The sequence below is a fragment of the Heliangelus exortis genome, chromosome 6, assembly GCF_036169615.1.
Source record: "Heliangelus exortis chromosome 6, bHelExo1.hap1, whole genome shotgun sequence".
NCBI lineage: Eukaryota > Metazoa > Chordata > Aves > Apodiformes > Trochilidae > Heliangelus > Heliangelus exortis.
In genome coordinates, this window is record NC_092427.1 from 38415494 (window position 1) to 38435900 (window position 20407).

Genomic DNA, 20407 nt, shown 5'->3' on the forward strand with positions numbered 1-20407 from the left:
AGCGGGCAGCGGGCGATAAAGGTCCCAGCAGAGCCCCCTCACCTCACCTCCCCGCCCTGTCCCGGGCAGCCCCCGCTCTGCTTCCAGGGCCACCGCTTCATCGTCAGGGAGGGTCTCCAGCGTGGGTGAGCTGGGGAGGTGGGGTTTTATTAGGAGTTAATTAACTAGCAGCTGGGGGTGTGAAAGCGTGTTGCTGGTTGAGCTGATTGCGGTGGCAGTGGGTGAGCCCAGAGACTGCGCTGCCGTGTCTGCAGGCATGTGTTGAATTTCATTTCTCCCATGTAATGTTGGGAAGGGGTATTTTAATGTTTAAAATAACGATATTGCATGTTAGCTTGGGGAAAGCAGGTGCCCAAAGTCCATTCCTGCAGTCCGGGTGCAGTGGTTTCCCCTGGGGCCCCTCTGCCCCTCAGGTGCTGGTTGTTGTCCCAGGGCTTGGGGCAGAAAATGACTTAAATATGATAATAACGTAATTTGTGTACCTGTCTGAATTAATCTTTTAGTCCCGCAGCCACCTGCTGTCTGCTCTGCTCGTTTTCGGGATGGCACAACAGCTTCACATGAGGAACAGAGGTAATAAAGGTGTAGGTGGAGGGTGAAGCAGCCGAACCACAAGTGCCACCTTCCCATAGCAAAGGTCTGAGTTCTGAGGCTGAATGGCTGAAATATATAACAAAAATCAGTATTTTGTGAGCAGAAAAAACACAGGGCTATTTTTAGCTAAGTGTTGAAGCAGTACAGGAACTTGTAACTGCAGCACATGGGCAATAAAAGAGAGACTTTTTCCATTGATTGACAAAGGTGTCAAGGCTTTGTTGTTCAGTAACTGTGTATGTGATTGATTGCTGATAAATATAATGTGGGGGAGTATAGCTTATAAATACAGCTAACTCCTAATGTGGACTTACATGGGCTGGAATGTCTTGGATGACTGAAAAAGCAGACAAATTGGGGAGTAATCTGGGGAGTTCTGTGCAGAAGCTGGAGTTCCCTTGGCAGTGTTTTATCAGTGCCTCAGTTATGTCAGATCCATGTGCCCTTACTCCACATGGGGGTGGAAAAGATTTCTGGGAGATCTGAGACAGCTTGGTATGCAGTCTTCTTGGGGCCAGAGTATTCAGGAAAATGGATCATATGTCAGGCAAGAGTTTTAGTTCAGACAGGTTACAAGATCAGCTTGCTTCCAGGTGGGGAAACAAGGCCACGTAAATTTTATGTTGGCTCAGTGGAGAACTTTGGCTAATAATCCTGGCAGCCTGGAGAAGCTCAGAATGGCATGTGTGATCTACTACTGAGAAATTTTTTTGTAGGTCTATGAGTTGCCCACTTAAAAAAGCACAGTTCCTGCTGAGCCTTGCAGGAGCTGTTTGATAATAAACTCACTGGAAAGACCACAAGGCTTATGAGGCAGCCACTGGAAAATTGACATCTCTTGTCTTAAGGGTATTTTGTTTCTCAATAGTTGCTGATGTGACAAAACCCTGCGTAAGTATAAACACAGACCACGTGTTCAGCAGTACTGAAAGAAACTGGTACTGTTTCAGCTACTGCAATATGCATTATTCTGAATTTCTGCTCAAGGACTGTTGGGAATTACGTAATTTTTTTTTTTTTTTTGCTTCTGCTGAGCAACTTTAATTGAAACAAATTTATGGGTGAAGAGCATTAAGACTCAGATAGGGTGATGAGCACAGTGTTGAAACTATTGTTTTAATACTACTGCTGGTGTCAGATTTGAGTAAATATATCAGTTATAATAAGTGACTTACAGAGTGTGTCAGGGTCCTGTAGCATCTCCATTTGCTCAAAGGTGTTAGTGGAGCTGTAGGAGTAGGTCAGAACCTCGTGTCCTCCTGCACGTGCTCCATGCCACACACTGCTGGTGTTAATCAGATCCCTTTGCACATCCTTCTGCTTCTAGGAGGCTCCATGGGAGGCATAACTGGCCGAGGGAACTTGGTGTTGACAGCTGGAGATAGCAAAGGAAATGCTGTGAGTTAATTGCACTTCATAATTGCCCCAATTTTTCTGAGCACTTCTTCACAGCAGAAATGGTCACCCTGTATTGCTCTTCCCAGAACTACAGCATTTTTACTCTTTTTGTTGTCACGTTTTGGTATGTAAGAGTATTTCTACCCTAATGGAAGCTTTTTTTCCTGGTAAGAATCACCTAAAATTTCTCTTCCACAGGCTTTGCACTCTGATTTGATTCGTGAGAAGCCAGAGAAATTGGAATATTCCTCTAAAAATGTTTTCTCTATTGGCTTTGACAAGAGCCTCTTTAGCTCACTGATACCGCCCATTCAGATGAGGCAGTGCCATTGTTGTGGTCTGGCTGGTGAGTGCCTGAGGTCTGTGCTGCATCAGAGGTGAGGGGGACCAGATCATAAAGTGTGCTTAGAAATGTCCTAAAATGGATGGACATTTTCCTCTGTGCAAATACAGCAGGACATAGCTGGAGTTACAGAACCTGTAAACAGAAGAGAGCATTTCTTTATTGAAAAAAAAAAACCCAACATGATAATACAGATACCTATTTCTGTGTCCTTAGGACTGTAGTGGAACCTGTAAAGCAGTTACTAAATAATACCTGGAGTCTGTATCTTAACAGCTATGGTCTCTTCTGATACAGGTGTTTCTCTCTGGCTTTTTTTTTTTTAAGGATCCCTCAGATGTTCACAGTGTAAGCAAGTACACTATTGCTCTACAAACTGTCAAAAGAAAGACTGGCCAGCACATAAGACTGTGTGTCAGCCAGTGAACCAGAAGTAAGTTTGTTAAAAGTTCAGCCAAATTATTTTTGCAGAAAGACATCATTCCCAGTGCAACTGAAATGACCATGAGTAGGCACTATCATAGTAAAATCTGTTGCTCATTCTTGGGCTAGTACTTCACTATCCTGTAATTGTCAGAAAAAGCAGCTCATCTGCTTCAGAAGGGTGGGCTTTAGGAAAAAGCATTATTTTTACTTGCATGACAGGGAACTATAAAATTTACCATTCTGCATGCTCTTGTGGGGAGAATAAGGGTTGACACAAACCACCCACTGTGCACACAGCCTTTTTTTGGTTTGTGTGCAAGTAGGAGTTTTGCATGCTACTTGGACTATCTTTGCTTCTTCAAAATTAACATGTTTTTCTTTGGTTACAGTGTCAGTAATAACAGTGGAGGGAAGTTACCTGCTAAAGTGGAGAAGGGAGTTTATCTTAAGGTATGGAAGATGATTGTCACTGTGTCTTGAGTCCCCCTGCTGTGAGCCAGCTGCAGTCTCCTTGTTGAGTTGTCCTGGAGAAGAGGTGTGAAAGGAAGAGGTGAATGTCTGAGACTGCAGCAGCTGTTTTTCACTGCCTGTTCAGTGATACACCCAGGTTATTTACCAGAGTAATACAGAGTCTGTTACTTATTACTGAAAGTCAACAAAAGCAACCTTTTGCATTTTTTTTAATGATAGAAAGGTCTTTGTTTCTTACTACATGGAGCTACAACTGCTCTAGCTCAAACACAAACTTGTAGCTGTTTTCCATAGGGTGATGCAGCTCCTTTGGAGTGCCTCAAGACAGAAGAGCACATCAGCAAAGTAATGCTTTCTGATCTGCAGACCCCTGGGATCAGAAAAGCTATGGAAGTACAGGTACTTGGATTGTGGGAGGATCCTGCAATGCTTTGTTAGGTTGCCTGTGAAGCTTGGGGAAGCAGGGACAGCTGGGTATCACCTCAGCTCTTTGTCTCATTTTGCTCAGATGTAAAAACCCTTTCTTTTTATAAAGATGAGTAAATGCAAGTAAATGAGTGAGGGGGTAAGTGAGGAAGATTATCTCTGTGAAGGTGAGCATTGCTGGTTTTGTTCTCTCAGTTAATTACTGAGTTTTAAAGCAACAGAAAAAATCAAGTGTAGGTTGAAATGGATTTTTTGGGATGAATACTGGTCCTGAACAGTTGTTCTTGCACAGTTATCACCTATGGTGGCTTTTCTCCTTAGGGTACAGTAACAGAATTCAAGAGTCCAAGGGAATTTTACATCCAGATGAGTTCCCCAGCAGTTTTAGACCAGATCAGTAAACTTTCTGTGAAGCTGCAGGACTGCTATGCTAACACAGCTATTCAAGAGGAATACAGAGCTATCAAAGGGGAAGTCTGTGTTGTGAGGTCTTCTTTGTACCAGGTAACATCTGATTGTTCCTAAAAAATCTATGTTGAGCTCATGTTTTGCTTTTATGTCTCTGTCAGTGGAGGCTGCTAATCAGAGATCAGTTTATTGTCTTGGAATTGTGATGGTAAACTAACTTCCTAACACCTGGAACTCCATTTTAAGGTAAAGCAAAATATGTTGTGTCCTTACTTATAATTCATTCCTGCACAGACCTGGAGCAGAGCACTGGTGAAAGATGTGGACACTTTGCAAAAGAAAGCACAAGTATTCTACCTAGATTATGGAAATGAAGAAAAAATTCCTCTCTCTTGGATGAAAGCTCTGCAGAGAGATGTCAAACTGTTGTTCCCTCCGTGTGTGAGTTCTGTTTTCCTAACATTAGCTGAGGTACTTCAAGTGAACAGCTCTGAAATGAGTGTGATCTGTGTCTCAGTGTGGTTGCCACTGTAACACTGCTTTGCATTCAGTGGGAATGCTGCATAGGATCTGCTGTACTGCACTAAGGTGGCACCTGGAATGTTCCTTAGCTGTTCCATAAGGCTGGGGAAGGCTGCCTGGCTTTTTCCTTTCCTAGTCCCAGAATTCTTGGGCTCTGATAAGCCCTGCAGGATGGTTAGGTATGCCTGCCCCTTGTGCCCTAGGGAGGGCAGGGGAAACAGCCTGCCTCTGTGTTCTCATCTGGTCTCTTGGACAGCACTAAATAGTGGGGGAGTTGGAGGAAATATAGTTTACAGCTTGAACCTCATTTCCCAATACTTAACTCTCTGGTGAAGAAAAAGTTGAACTGACAGGATCTCAAATTCCAACAACAGCTTTAGCTTGTATATACAAAATGATATTTTTGAGGGCCTTGATTCAGTCACTTTTTCTACAGGGCAAATGTCCCCCTGTGCCCTCGTACTAATTGTAATTTTTTCCAGGTCATTAGGTGTTCCTTTGCTAATTACAATGCAAAAGAAAAAGGATGGAATGAACGCATGGCCAGCTTTTCTTCCCAGCTGAAGGGAAGGCACTGCTCAGTCACTATTGTTGACATACTACAAGAGGAAATTATGTTGAATTTTGCTGTGGATGTTGTTGTTCCAGATTTTGGTAAGTACTCAGTAGTGTGTGTGTGTGGGGAAAAACATTTAAGTCCTTCATGTTCACTTTCCCTCCCCCTATTCCTGCCTGTTAGCTTTAAAAGGGGTTTTTTTTCTTTTGCTCTTCTCCATCTTACCACTCTTTTCTTTCAACCCGCCCCTTTTAAAATTTTTTTTACTGCACCTTTCCATATGTCTTCTGAAAATGAAAGTAGTTGAGTTACTCAAACTACTTCTGGTGTATATTCTCAGCATACTAAGTGCTCAACAAATAAGTAAAATGTGCCTACCTTGTGACAAAGGTAGGGGTCCAGCTCAGAAGATGGTTCTGAAATAAAACTAATTGGTTACCTTACATGGTAAATTACTTTGTTTCCCACGTGTATTCTAGGAGAATATCTCCCTAAAGTACCTGTGGAAATGAGGTCTGATTTCACTCCAGGAAGTAATGCCAAAAGAGCAGGCTCTCCAAAAGGTAAGCAAGCAAATCAAACTTAGTAAGAGATTAAAAAAAAAACTTGGGGAATTTTAAGTCCTCCCACGTTGCACGATATTCTGAAGGCAGTAAATACTCTTGCTGTTCACTGCTGTCCCCCCACTTGAAAACACTGGCTTGTGGGCCTCCCTCAGCTCACTGGGGACAGTAGCACACTTGCTTTTTAATACACTAAAGTACCTGTTCAGTAATGGTTGTGTGAGCATTAATTTCATGGGTAATATGACAGGAGAATAAACTGCTTCAGTGTGTTTAATTTTTGTAGTTAAATTGAGCATATTGTTTAAGTCTCTTAATCCTGGCTGGTGAGGTTGCACCTTTCAGAATCATCCAGTTTTACATCACTAATTTTTTTTTTTTTTTTGTGCAGTGCCAGAAACCTATTCTAAAGGAAGGAAAGAAAAAATACCTGCAGATGAGGAATTCCTCCACTGTGCTAATTCAGTTATGGAGTGTATCTCAGTATCTGTTGGAGAATCATTTTCTGGTGTCATTTCCTACATTCAAAATCCAGAAAACTTCTTCTGCCAGCAGGTGGACAGTGCCCGTAAGTGACGTGCTGGGCAGGGGTGCCAGGTAGTGGGTGTGGGGTTTGTCTCTTCAGCAGAGGGTTGATGCAGGGAGGGAGGTGTTGCTGGTGACCTGAAATGTCTGTGCCTCAGTCAGTCAGGAGCCATGGTGTGTCAGAGGATGGTTCTGGCAGTGTTCCATTCCTCTTGGGAAACACCACTGTGATTCTCCATTCAGTACTCCTGGTTGGCTTTAGGTTAAACATTGTGCTATGAGGTGTTCTTCCAGGCTCTGAGCTTCAGATCTGTGTACTTGTGTAACAATGGCAAGACAGTGTATGTTCCAAAACCTGTGTATTTTAACATCAGGGCAGCTTGCTGAGCTTCAGATGTCCCTCAATGAACACTGTGCCAGATTGCCCACTAGCCCAGCTTTCCATCCTGCTGCTGGAAACGTGTGCTGTGCCCAGTTCACAGGTAAAGATGGAGTGAAAGCAATGGCTCTTCATTTATGGTGCCCAAAGGAAAGCCCAATGAAAATCTGTACATTCCTTTCTAGAAGACAACATCTGGTATCGTGCTGCTGTCCTGGCTTGTCCCTCTGAGGATGCAGTCTCTGTGGGCTACATAGATTATGGCAACTTGGAAGTTCTCCCTCTGTCTAGGCTTCGCCCCATGGCTCCAAGATTAGCAGGCTTGCCAGCTCAAGCCATAAGGTGCACCCTGGCAGGTAGGAAACACACTGACAGCCTTTTCAGGCTGGACCAGGGCAACACAAGTGGGTTTGGCAGCCACTGAGTGCTCTGCTAGGACTAAAAGGTCCCAGGCACTACCTGGACCCAGGAGAGCAACCTGATGTTTCCAGGTTAGAATCAGGGAATAGATCTCTCTGGAAGGCAGATTCTGCCAATCTCTTACTATAAGGCTCTGACTATGACATGCATTTTTAAAATAAAGGAGTTGATGTTAAGAGGAAGAAGCTTATGGTAGCACATAACACTGCCTGAGAAGGAGTTCATGTTGTTCAGAACTATAGGTTGTATTCATGAGAGCTAAGAACTGACCTTTCTTAAACCATTCACACCCAGGAAGTATAAAGTCTGAATTTAGGCATCTCTTTGTCATAGACTAGTTGTACATGATCTTTGTCAGATTTTTACTAAATTCAAGTACTACAGAAGTTCAGAACCTAAATAATTGTGGTTGGAATCTTGTTACAAGCATGGGGAGTTGGGTGTGAGTTGCTTGGCTTCTCTGCTGCTCAGTCAGTAGTTTTACACAGTGTTGTACCTGCCTGCATCTTGCTGAGACTGCACTGTCCTGAGAACCTTTCCATGCTGTGTGACTTTCTAGGTGTGAAGCCACCACTGGGGGGCTGGACCTCAGAAGCCATTTCCATCATGAAACAGCTGGTGAATGACAAAGTCCTGACAATCAAAGTAGTGGGCAAAGAGAGTTATGGGTCTGTGGTGGAGCTGGTGGATGCATCACTCATCCCAGCAATAAACCTATCAGATCACCTGGTAGAGAAGGGCTTTGCAGCCAAGGAGCCAAGGGTAGCCCCAGCAGCAGCCAGGAGGAGGGATGTTCAGCCAGCAAAGGGTGAGTGTGAGCACAGCCTGCTGATCTGGATGCAGCAGGTCAGTGCCATCAGTGGGGGTTTTAATTTGCCTCCTGGCAATATGACTTCCTAAAGCCATCTGCTGTCAGGCACTGGGCAGATGGAACAGTATCTCAGCTCTACCCTTAGAGCTCAAAAGTTTGCAGTTTCAAGAGTTTACAGCTTTCATGTAAAAAGTGACCATTGAGATACTAGTATCTGAAAAACTGGCTGTGAAGTGTCAAGCTGACCTGTAAAATTCTACAAGGTGAAAGTTACCCAAACCTCTTGACAAAAAGCTTTGTCTCAAATGAGTGCTATTTGAATGTTTCACAATAGAGTTACAACTGAAACTTTTCCCCTTTTTACTTCCCAATTTACTCCTTTTCTGAGGTGCCTTTTCTGCCTTATCTGCCTATATATGCTAATAGTTACTGAATGCACATAAAGCTAGAATTACCTTGGCTTAGATTTCTGGAAGGGGAGAAAGGCAGTTGTCTCTGAAATGCAGGACACTGTCACAGTTGCTGCTGAGATGCAGTGCTTGGAGGAAGGTGAACTCTTAATTTTCTTCCTGTCCCCATTAGAGGCCTCCTTTGGGCACTGGAAACCAATGGAACTGGCTGTGGGTGAAACCCTCTATGCCCGTGTCACAGAAGTTGACAGCCCAGACTTGTTCTATGCAGTACCAGTTCCAAATAAAGGTAAGAAAGTGTCCACTGTTCCTCACACCAGGCAGCAGTCACTGTGTGACCAGAAATAATGCCTGCAGTGAACTGAACCATGTGGAAATGTAGCTTGGACAGTGGGAAAAACACCAAAAAATGCCAAAGATGGGAGCAGGGGAGCTTAAAAGTATCTCTGCTTCTCACTGAGCCCAGATGTGGTTAGAGGTCTGCTGTGTTTTCCTGCAGATGAAGAGAAGCTGTGCAGGCAGCTGACTGAACTAGCAGACTACTGTAAATCTTGCAAGAGCCAGCCCTTCACACCCAGGCAGGGTGAAGCCTGTTGTGCCGAGTTCTCAGGTGAGATAATTGCTCCTCCTTACATTTCCCTGACCAGTGTAAAACACAGCTTTCCTTTCTGAAAGAAGCCACCCTCAAAAGTTGGCATACAGTCTCTTAATTCTGTTACAAAGGAAAGCCTGGCTGCACCTTTAGGGCCCAGGAGAGCAAGTAAGAAACAGGCTGTGCCCTGCAAAATACATGGAGATGTGAGAGGAAAGAAAGCTCATGACTGTATAAACCAAAATTTGTCTTCTCTGTGTAAGTTGAGCAAAACTCTGAAAGCAAGACTTAGATCTTGATGAATACAGCAGTTTGAAACCATCCCCTTGCTCTGTGGGCTTACCTGCATTTAACAGTCCCTGGCAGACAGTCCAGATTCTGGCTGCTGTGTTGGTAAGATGGTGCTGCAGGTGCCATTCCTCTTGTCCCCATCTTCCCAGGTGATGGCTGCTGGTACAGAGCTCTTGTTCTCAACACTACTCAGGCTACAGTGAGAGTGCTGTACACAGACTATGGGAACACAGAGACTTTACCACTCTCAAAGGTGCTGCCCATCCCTGATTCCCACTTAGAGCTGCCTTTTCGGACTATTATGTGTTCACTTGCAGGTAAATAAAACCCTCCACCCCCCTCAAAACCCCTTACTTTTTCTTGAATATTATAAATCTGTTACCTGTTCTGATGATCATTATTTAATGCTGATAAACCACATGATATGCCAAAATAGCAAACCAGTTAATACTGTGAAAGCTGTCTCAGAAAGGATGTTTTTAGTCAATTACCTCTACAATCTAGCTGTTTATATATAGAAAATCCATAATCATCTTTCCAAATGCAGTGGTAACAGTCCATGTAAGATTCAAGTCACACTAAGGAATTCTTTCTAGAGCAAACTTGTTTTTCTTTTTTTTCAGGAATAAAGAAAGCTGAGTGGTCTCCATCACTTGTTGACAAGTTGAAAGAAATAGTATTGAATAAGCATGTCAGAATTACAGTGAAAGGAATAAATGAAAACATTCACTTAGTGATGGTGGAGAAGCTCTCTGAAAGCAGCTGTCTGAATGTAGCTGACCAACTGCTCCTGGAGGGTTTGGTCAGACCCTGCACTGATGAAAAGTTACAGACAAAACAGGAAGGTATCTACATTCTCTTAATTACTCCAGATTAGTTAATTTGAAGAACTACAAGTATATGGGGTGCCTAAGTGATTTTTTCCTTCCAGAAGTTCAAGAATTCCACAAGTCATCTCTTCAATGAGGGGAGCTGTGTCCCGTGTGTATTTTGATGTTTTTCTTTTCTTTTTTGTAGGCCATGGAGGAGAGGCCAAATGCTGCTGTGCAGAACTAGAAACACGAGTAAGGTTCAGTCCAAGTAGTATTTACTGTGTCTTTGCAGAACTGAAAAGAAACCCTGTGTGGGAAGCACACAGGAGCAGGGAGATAACAACTAACCAGAACACAGAAGATGTGTGAAGTTAATATCCTGACAATTCTTTTCATTAATTTCACACATGGTAATAGAGCACCCTGAAATGGAATCAGTCTGTCTGTGGTACAGACCTGAGTCAGCCTGGGTTGTGCCCCACATACAGCTCTGTTTCTTTCCTGAAGTAAGAAGGCTCAGGAGTGTTCCTGCTGCCTGTTTTGTAAAGGTGGTTGCAGTGATTTTTCATACAGTCACTGGGACAGGGGGCAGCTCTTTTGCTCAGCTGTGTGGTGGTGTTTTGCTGTGGGTACAGCTGCACGGGGAGGAAAGTGCTGACAAGGTGTAGTTGAGGTAGAGATTAATGTTGGGAAATAAATGTGTGAATAACCAAATTTAAGATCCTGATCCTCAGTCCTGAGATCAATTTTGCTGGCTTTTTCCCCCTTCCTGATGATTTTCCAGCAGAAGGGACTAAGTGCATTATTGAACTGACCTGGGACTTGGCAAGTTTGTAGTGTTAGGACCTGCCCTCAGTTGAAATCAGCAATTTAAAACAAAAACAATCTTACTTTCTAATGCTTTGTTTATTCCACAGGTTAAAAAGCTGGAGCAGATGATGCTCTTGCTTTCAGACAAGTTTGGATTCCCTGAAATGAGAAACCTGTTGGACCACTGAGCCTCTGCCACACGAGTCTGCTCTGCAGCCCTACATGTGGAGTGATGACAACTGCAATGCCTGCTTCATTCCAGCATGGAAAACCCACATCACAGCTTGATCAGATGTCCCTTTGGGGACTGCAGGGTCAGATATTTTGGCCCCTGGCACTGTATATTTTAAGTTGAGGCTTTGGGCAAAGGGAAGGAGCATGAGACCAAGCTTGTGAAAGTTGAAATATTTTTGTTTGACTTCAGAGTAATAAAACACTAATTGCCTCATGTCTCTTAGGTTTCATTGCATGAGCAGGCAAACCAAGAAAGCAAAGCAAGAGAGCACAGGAAGTGTTCTCTTCATCTGTTCCCAAAATAAAGCTTCAACTAAAGTCACTTACAAATAAAGTATTACAGGAACAAAGGAAAGGTGATGTTGCCTGTTACCAGTCACTAGTTTAGGCTGATCATAAATTTTCTTACCAGCAAGATGCAATTGCTGTATTTTGAGTGGCATTCTTCTGGGTGGGAATTTCTGTGGCATTCTTGATCCACCACTGTTTAATGTAAAAACTGTGAAACCTCAGTAATATTCAAGATTTTACTTACCACAGAGAAATCCTTTTTTTTTTTTAAGATGCCACATTCACTTTCCTTGATCTAAGTTCACAGAGCTATGGAGTACTTCAGTGCAAAAGATTTTTTTTTTTTTCTTGGTAGCTAAGGACCATGGATAACAATATGTTCTTCCAGAGCAGATGGTGGCTAAGCACACAGAGCAGTCCCCAGAGTGACAGGATGGGGAATTCCCTTTAACAGAATTCAAGAGGATTGCTACAGGCACTTCTGCTGAGGCCTTGGCAGAGCCAGGAAGGCTTGGGGAATGGATTATGTGATAATAAGCAAGTGCTGCCCTTGGAAGAAGTTACTAGATGAAGTTACAATGATTGATGGTGCAATCCTCTCTGAAGCTCATCTCATTTATTAAAGAAGTCTTCCTATCCACCACAGAGAGCTTGGTGTCCTCCATACAGCCAACTGACCATTCACTGTGTTCCCTTGAACTGAGAATCCACTTCTCTCAGTGAGAGAAAGGAAGAAATTAAAGGTGAATTCATCTGTTGCTAATAAGCTCAGTGCTGTGTCCCAGACAGTGCCCCTGTTAGAAACCTTCAGGTGCATCCTGTGACCTTGTGCCTGGCTCTAGGTACACTTGATGGCCACTGCCAGACAGCTCTGGGAGGGGGTGTAAGATTTCACATTCAAATCTTACCCTTTAAAGCTTGACCTGCCCTTCTCAGGCAGGAAAATAATCTGAAAAGTATGGGAATTCAGAGCTTCTGTTGATTTATTTTCCCAAGATTTAACAGTACTTTCACCAAAGATGCCACCTGCCCAGCCCCAAACTTTTCCCCCTTGTGATGCCCAGGCAGCTGCCATGCTGTGAGGATCCTGAACAACTGTAAGGACAACACCACCAGAGCAGATTCAGAGCTGTGAAAGTGCAGCTGGCAGTTTTCTCCAGCTGAAATTCAGGTGTTCATCCTGCAGCTGAGACCCCAGGGAACAGGGGGCTTTAGCAGAACCTGAAAGACCTGACCAGAACACACCCAAGCCAGCAACTCCTGATGCAAACAAGGCACACCCTCTGTGTGACTTCTTAGAAATTAAAACATGATCCATTTTGTGTCATACTTAAAAAACTGAAAGGTAAAAAATCAAAGGCTTGCACTTATTACATAAAGATAAATCAGTATTTTCCACTGTGACTTGAGTTCATGGAATCATTTTGGTTGGGAAAAATATTTAAACCATTGAGCCCAAGTATCAAGTTATCTCTTTTGAGTCCAGTATAAATGGCAACTATTTGATTTAAGGGGAGAAAACCAAATTTAATTTATTGCCAATTAAAATAGTGAAAAATGTAAATTAGAACAGCACCTTCCCCTCATGCTCCTCTCTTTCTCCACGCTCATCTTCACAGTTCACTCCCCCTCACTTTGCCTGGGTAGGAAAGGCAGAAAAGTGGTAAATGAGAATGTGTTAAAATAACTCCCCCCCTCCCCAAAAGTACCAAGTACCCAGGAGGAGACAAAACTAAGCAGGAGGCCAGGCTGAGGTAATTTTTTAGCTTGTATTGTGTTCAAAGTTAGACCCACCAGAGCCTGACACAAAAAACCTGTACACCCACCAAATCACTCTGAAGATACAGATGTAAAGCTGGCAGAGCCCTCTCTCCACATCATCTGTTCTCACTAAAAGAAGGTCATGAAGGTTCCTGTTTTCTCCATCTTCCATATAGAAACACCTCAGATGTGCCAAAAGCTTTGTCCACAGCCAGGAACATGGAGTTGTTGCACCAGTCTGCACTCAGGAAGACACCTACTGCACTGAGGATAAAGGTAAATACACATCAGCATTGCAGCTTTTCTAGATGTGCTCTCAGAGCATCAAAAGCACCAAAATCAACAGTAAAGAAAGATGTAAATTAAAACAACACTTACCACTCAAAGCCACTTCAGCCAAAAGAAACTGCAATCTTGAGCTGTATCTTGGAGAGCTTCCCATTTCCTGCAAGCAGCTTCTTGGAAATTTCACTTCCTCTCCTCCACTCTGGTCCCTTGCCAGTTACCTGGAGTACTCTCAGAGGTAAATGATCCTGAGAAAACATTCAGCACACAGTTAACTTTAAACTGAAGTAGAAGCCAAAGAGGAAACACCTGCACACTTCGGAAAACTGAAGTGCCTTCTCTAAGAAACATACATAATTAATTTTAAATTCTCTCCCTCGTTTAATTTGAGCTTTTGACAGAAATGTGAGTGAGCAAAAGTAAAATTTATGTCTGAAAGAACAGTGACCTGACAAAGCACTGCTGAATTTTTAGCACAGTCCTCCAGGAACTCATCACTGCACATGTGGATTGGGGATAGAAGGTACTTTTTAGGCCAAGTTTGTGGATAACTTGCTAAACCACTGTTACAGTGTAAGGCTGGGGAGAGCAGGAATTGAGATTTGTTTTTCTCCCCCTGCTGATCAGTGTTTCATGTTCTAGAAAACACTGTGTGAGGAGGGTACTACATGATGAGCAGGAATTACAGTGTTTACTATTATCTTACTCAATGGCTTACTCCTCCTACCAGCTCCCCTTCCTAAAAGCCCTTCAGTCCCAGCAGGCTGGAGGACACACAGCTGAAGGCTCTGTCATCTCTTGACCATTTATGACACCACTGGTTTCACTAAAGCAGTGCAAATTCCAAGCACAAACTAAACTTGTCACACCTGGACTTGATGTAACACAGATGTTTATGAACAAACTATGGACTGCAGATACAGTCACTGACATTGTCAAGTGACCACTGTGCAAAGGAAAAGGAAGTGGCCTTGTGATGGGAGAGGTGGGCAGTAAGGATTCTGGTGTCATCCCCACTTCTCACTCGTTTTGCTGGCTCTGTACTTGCTGTTCTTTCTGTGTGGCAGACCCTGAGCAGAGTGAGTGGCAGCACAGATCGTTTACCAGGGAAGGAAAGTGCCAGGCCCTTGGGGCTCTAAATATGGTGGTTTGGAAGGACAGTTTGGAATGCTTCCTGTTCTGGATAAAAAGAAAAAAAACCCAATAACTGGAAGAGGCTTTGGTTGTTTTAGATTATCACAAGGTTAGAAGTATACACTATTATTTCCTCATAAGGAATTTCTGCAGAAATACATCATTATCCACTTTAACTGAAAAAGCACAGAGCTGAAAGGACTTCAAACAAAAGCTCTCCACTGCCTCTACAGAATGAGCTTTCACTTGCCTCAAGAGAACATAAGATACATACTCATGGTGGAGATCTGCCCAAACATCAGGCTTCTTGTCAAGCAGCCCAGGAGACACAGCAATTCCAGTACTTCTGGAAATACTTCGTGACATCTCAAGTATCATCTAGGGAACAAAGAACATTCTATCAGGAGCAGAAGCAAGTCTCTGATCTTTCCTGGAGACACTGGACTATCAACATTTAACCAAAGGATAGAGCTAAAATCTTAGGAGTGTTTTAGTGGTAGTTTATGTTGTATTGACACTGTCCTGCTGAAGAAAACCAAGTTCATTAATTAGAAGAAAGACCACCACTAGTTCCTTCATACTGAGGACTCAGAAGTTAACTCTTATGAAATCATTAGACTACACAAACAGATTTTCACTCTCCTGTGAGCCTTATCACTCAGGAATATTATCAAGAAGGCAAAAAATTTGTTTAGAGCAGCATGCTCATGTTTAAACAGGCAGACTGTCCTCAGCAGAAAGGCAGCACCCACCAGAAGACCAAGTGAGGTGCTCTGCAGAGAGCTAAGGATGGCAGCAAAAAGATGAATTCCAAATACCCACACTGAAAGATCTGACTATAGTGCCATAAAATACCTGCATCATTTCACCACAGGTTAAGTGTCATTAAAACTGTATTAAATAACTTGATGAAAACAATTGTACTCATTGCCTCTATTTTTTCCCCCTTTTCTCCAAGATACACACAATCCCTTAGGAATACATCACATCCAAATATAAGGTTCCATAAAGAGTGAAGTTTTTCTTCCATCTAGATTACTGATAAGAATTACTCTCACAGCACCCAGTGCTCCTTATTTTCCATCCTAGAAAGATTCCTTAGGACAAGGACACTCCCTATTGGTCCTCAGAAAGCACCCCACGAAACTCCAGAAAACACACTGAGTCACTGGAGAAAATAAACACCTTGCTTGCCCCTTGCATTCTGAATGGGATGAGAAAAAAAAAAAAAAACCCAAACCAACCCACAAACACCCTGGTCATGAGCCAGGTTTTTGGCCTTCCCCTCCTTCTCCCCCCAGACCATACCTTAGCTGATGATTCGTGGACAGACCTGCTGGGTAAGTCTCTGACCTAAAAAAATCAACACAGCCTGTTTTACACCACACTGCTTACATTCACTGAGGAGGTGCTGGGAGAAGAGAATCTTTACTGCTGGGACAGGCTCTGAGGTTTATTCCTGCAAAGCTCTGCTCAGAAGGGAAGGGGAGATCAAGGAGAATTTTGTCATCAGAGACCCACAGCGAGCAGGAATGTTTCACAGCACCCTCCTCAGCTATACCACACTTTCCATCCCTCATGGAACAGATTCTTCCTGCCTAACCTTCAGAGAATGTCTGTTCTACTGAGCTTAGGGGAGCAGAGTATCATTGTGCCAAGAGAGCAGCCAGCAGCTATCCACAGCCAGGAGCAGGAACTCAAGTGGTAGGGAAGAGGAACTGGAGAGTCTGAGTGCATGGGACTTGGGTGGAAGCCCTTGTGAAGTGTAAAGGAAGAGAGGGCTGGTGGGTGCTGAGACTGCTTGAGGTGGACTGAGCTGCAGTCAGAGGGATGTGAAGAGTGGCAAGTTAATTCAGTTGGAAAGTGAAAGGGTATTTTCCCTGGTAAGGTGTAGAGGTAGAGAGTCTACATGCCTGGGCTGAAGGTCTGAGAGAAGTTTCTTCTTCATATCAGAGATAAGAATGGGTGTCACAGACCCTGGAAAGTCATGTAGCTGCCTCTGACACCTGCCAAAACTCAGGCAGCTCTGTTGGTTGAGGCAGGACAGGCTTCCCTGTTCTTCCACACCTTGACATTCCTGCCATGAACTCCCTGCACTGAGCCTGTGTGATGGGCTGGCACCCCCTCTACCTGAGCCCCCAGGACTGCCCACTCCAGGCCTCCTGCAGGGCCCTTGCTCTCCACACCCCTCAGGACCTTCTTCTACCTGGAGCTCTCCTCCTTGTCCTCCCACTGCCCTCAAGTACCTCTTGTGTGTCTGCCCACCACATACACCAGTACTTCAAACAGAAAAGCAGTTTACATTTGAATAGCAATGTTATACATGAAGTTACTACATAAATACACACACACACACACACACATACACACACAGGCATCTGCCTCTAAATTCTGTACAAACTGCAACAACCTTCACACCACACAACCCAGTCTGGATTTTCCAGCAGGCTGAAAAGGACTCATTGTCACTCCTTGTTTACACCCAGGAGGCTGCCAGCCTTGAAGGGCTGTGTGCCTTTTCATGGCTTCTCTACAGTTTAGCAAAAGCAGTTCCTTTTGTAGGCACATACACAAGCACAGCCCTTCTTGTCAAGCCAGCCAGACACTGCTAAGGGCAACCCAGCAGCAGAATGAACTGGAGAATAATTTCTTCATTTATAGCCTTGTGGAAGCTCAGGACTTCTAGGTTTGCAAAACAAATGCTTGAACATTACCACAAGAAAGCAAAGTAAACATCAGAAAAACATACATAATTCCAACACAAAGTAATAAACAACTACTTTGCACCAAGCTACATAGCTTTCTCTGAAAAATTAGACTAAAAGATTCTGTTCAACAAATCTAAGTGCATCGCAAGTGGACTTCTTTACTTGTCATTTTTTCATGTACATAGTATGTCTTTTCTGTAAAATTTGGGTGGACATTGGCAAACTAAGGTGCTGAGTAAGGGTGATGAGTTTGTGTTCCTCCATTAGCAACAACACAGAACAAATGGAAACACACCCTTTAAAGAGGAAAGGTTATACTAACTTAAAAACCAACACACTGATAAACTGGAATATGTATTTGGAAGACAAAGAACTGAAATTCCATGAAAATTTAGGAAACCAAAACCAAAAATGCAGTGCTGCTTCAGGCAATACTCTCAAGTAAAATTTCTCAGTGAACAGAATCACAGCTCACATCCCCAGCTTTTAAAACCAACTGATTCTGTACTGATTCTTGACAATTATCCCAACTTCTTATTCTATTGTTCTCAGAACACTGTGCAAATTCATGTAATATTCCTAACACTAACTCCTCTACATAAGTGAACCAATCTTTTTTCTGGTTTTGTTCTTGTTTACGTGTTTTAAGTCTGAAGAAGATAAAGTCCTCAGACTGCACTGTACAACATGCAGAAAAAAATACCTACATTTATGATCACATTCTCAGCCCCATAACAGGAGCTAATAACAGACCTGCTGATATAGCTATATACAAAATACTCTGAATGCTGCTCTAAGAATTCAACATCTGAAGCAAAGAGTGTCACTATTCAACTGTATATATTGCCATCAGTTTCATTTCATTTACTGCTTTAAATTGATTCCAAATTATCTGTAGTTGTATGCTTTTTCTTAAAGAAACATGCCTGCCACTGATTATGCAACTCAGTGGTTATGGCTTTGGCTTAAATGTTGCTGAAAGACATTGTTTATCATATTCAGGTTTTAAAGTGGAAAATTATTTTCCCTGGAAATTATTTTAAGTAACAGGGCCCACTTTAGAAGCTACCACTGCTGAAAATGATGGGTTTGTTTCCTGAATGCTACAGGGACAGCACACTTGCACACACTGCCTGGGTTTACATGCCTTGCTCTGTTTTCCTGGGCCTCCCTGTTGGTGATGTCTCCATCACAAGCAGCAGCAAGTTAAATTCTGTTTATCTGAGCTGATAGCATGAGTGCATAAAGCAAAAGGTAGACAAGCTGAAATGACAGCACCAATGCACTTCCTTAAAACCAGGCTCCTGCTTTCAGTTGCTGTGACCACCTGCTAATAATGCAGTCCCACTGCCAAGGCTGCATGCACCAGTACACCTCAGGATAAAGCCAGAACCCAAGGTCAAAGATGTCAAACGTTCACTGTTACAGCTCACACACTTCTCTCCACCACACAACCTCACATTCACCTGGAAACCTCACCTTTCTCCTCTCCTCCATCTTCACAACACTGACATTAGGATCAGGTCAAAGTTGCATTTTCTTAAGCATCCATCCCTTTGAAATTCAGCATTTTGGACCTTCGTTTTGTCACAAAAACATTGATGAATTGATACACTTTGGTCTTGGATTCTGTGGTCTTGGAGGTGGCAGATTCTGTGGTCTCTGTGGTGCTGGAACAGTTGAGGCTCATGAGGAGAAAAGCAAATCCAGTGTTGTGATCCATGCCCTAGAGCTAAGGAATTAAACTGTAGAAGACCTTCTGACCAAAAATGGGCCATGTGGATAGCATCCAACTGACTGAAAACTTGGAAAAAGAGAGAGGAGGTGTTCCACAGGGCAGCTGAGTCACCTGGAACAGGCAGTGAGCCACACCAGTCATGAATGGAAGACCCATCTGCCAGAGCCAGTGCAAAATGCACCCAAGTCTGAGTGTCAGAGGGCAATTTTAAAAGGATGGCATTACTTAGAGAGCACCCACTGTTCCTTCCAAGACATTTAGAGTTCTCTGATCTGGAAAATCCTCCCAGGCTCCACAGATTTAAACAGGTGATGAACTCTGAGAGTCTTTGATTTTATCTGGCCCCACAGGCAGTGCTTTTTCTCTTGGCTCCTGTTTAACTTGGCTCCCACAGACAACACCCTCTGCGTTTTCTTCAGCTTAAAAAAAACAGAAATCAAATACTGAAGTTCAAACTCCACTGTTAATGCTTCAGACAGAACAACTGTATGCACCAAAAAGAAAACTGTTTCAGTAACTCAAGCTAACAGGAAGGCATTTCTCAAGTTAACTGCTGTCAGGTTTGAGAGCCAGTTATCCTCATGGTAGCTCCTGGACAAAAGAAAATCCCAATCCCACAGGATAATTTTAACCAAGCCCATGTGTGCATAGGGGTATACACACACACAGACACAGACAGAAAATACCTTGAAATACACACTGACTGGACTGCTAGGTTCAAATACATGATGCTCCCTCCAAAAAAACTCTGTAATATTATTCCCTCTTCAGTGCAGATGTTTTTTTTGTCCCCCTGCACTCCTGACAAAGAACTTGCCATTGGAAAAAAACAGCATATCTGTTACCAATTTATAACCACCTCCTCCACATAACTTATGGGTGGCACCAATTTCCTTGCAATTTCCAAATTCAGGCTTGGTGATGATGGGCTGAGATCTTGAACAGGTAAAAAAAGGAAATGCCAAAGGAACAGTGAGTTCAGCCCTTGCAGTTATATAATCTTGTATCTGACTACATTTCTTTTTGTGTAAAATCACATTGCTTTGAAAATTCACTTACAGCACTCATTGCAAAAAATCTGAGAGGCTTCAACATCTGGACTGAACAAATGGGTTAAACAATTAAATGGAGGAGGTGGATTTGATAACCCCTCTGAAACTCTCAGAATTTCTCAGTAGAGTAGTCAAATTCAATTATTAAATGGAAAACAACCAGTTTCACAAATGTTTGAGTACAGCAGGCAGAAAGTCCTTCAATTTGAAAACACTTCCACAGTAAAGGTCCCAATATTACTGTAGTACATATGGAATTCAGAGTATTTCCTTATGCAAAATTTGTCCTATTTATTTCTTTATACAGTCTTGTCTTTCCATTTTCAGAATATATTACAGAATTAGTACAAATTAAGTTTCTCTGACCTGCAGAAGTCACCAGGACATATGGAGATCAAGTGCAGGCTATGATCTAGCACATCATTACCTAGATGTTCTTGCAAAACT

General features: G+C 43.0%; 3 protein-coding genes and 1 long non-coding RNA gene across 7 annotated transcripts in view; 1 reads left to right on the top strand and 3 right to left on the bottom strand.

Moving 5' to 3' along the window:
- The window catches only part of PLEKHM3 (pleckstrin homology domain containing M3), an 88697-nt gene extending 88064 nt beyond the window's left edge, over positions 1 to 633 (bottom strand). Inside the window, exon 1 of the mRNA XM_071747961.1 lies at positions 483 to 633. The gene's annotated coding sequence lies outside the window, so the exon portion shown is untranslated. The remainder of the gene's footprint in view (positions 1 to 482) is intronic.
- Positions 1 to 11209, top strand: TDRD1 (tudor domain containing 1). 4 transcript variants are annotated; one of them, XM_071747956.1, is made up of 20 exons: positions 1 to 573; positions 1922 to 1992; positions 2191 to 2338; positions 2663 to 2768; positions 3151 to 3211; positions 3527 to 3631; positions 3980 to 4162; positions 4361 to 4507; positions 5071 to 5242; positions 5624 to 5707; positions 6099 to 6275; positions 6607 to 6714; positions 6797 to 6967; positions 7591 to 7839; positions 8425 to 8541; positions 8752 to 8862; positions 9285 to 9452; positions 9759 to 9980; positions 10153 to 10199; positions 10865 to 11209. In XM_071747956.1, the coding sequence occupies exons 1-20, from the start codon at positions 543 to 545 to the stop codon at positions 10943 to 10945; spliced, it is 2559 nt and encodes an 852-aa protein (XP_071604057.1). In that variant the 5' UTR covers positions 1 to 542; the 3' UTR covers positions 10946 to 11209. The 4 variants fall into 4 exon arrangements, with proteins under 4 accessions (XP_071604057.1, XP_071604059.1, XP_071604056.1 ...); XM_071747958.1 differs by lacking the exon at positions 1922 to 1992 and having other exon boundaries at positions 3 to 573; XM_071747955.1 differs by lacking the exon at positions 1 to 573 and having other exon boundaries at positions 1867 to 1992.
- Positions 1890 to 9358, bottom strand: LOC139797938 (uncharacterized). Its single transcript, XR_011726629.1, has 3 exons — positions 9188 to 9358; positions 3180 to 3285; positions 1890 to 1969 (listed from the first exon to the last, which is right to left on the bottom strand). It is a non-coding gene; the product is annotated as an uncharacterized lncRNA (long non-coding RNA).
- CARF (calcium responsive transcription factor) overlaps positions 10776 to 20407 on the bottom strand; it is a 24136-nt gene continuing 14504 nt past the window's right edge. The window contains exons 14-20 of the mRNA XM_071747963.1: positions 18650 to 19327; positions 15771 to 15929; positions 14737 to 14840; positions 13422 to 13576; positions 13109 to 13307; positions 12859 to 12921; positions 10776 to 10916 (exon numbers count right to left, since the gene is read on the bottom strand). Coding sequence (XP_071604064.1) covers positions 19209 to 19327 — 119 coding nt within the window. The 3' untranslated portion in view covers positions 10776 to 10916; positions 12859 to 12921; positions 13109 to 13307; ... (2 more) ...; positions 15771 to 15929; positions 18650 to 19208. The remainder of the gene's footprint in view (positions 10917 to 12858; positions 12922 to 13108; positions 13308 to 13421; positions 13577 to 14736; positions 14841 to 15770; positions 15930 to 18649; positions 19328 to 20407) is intronic.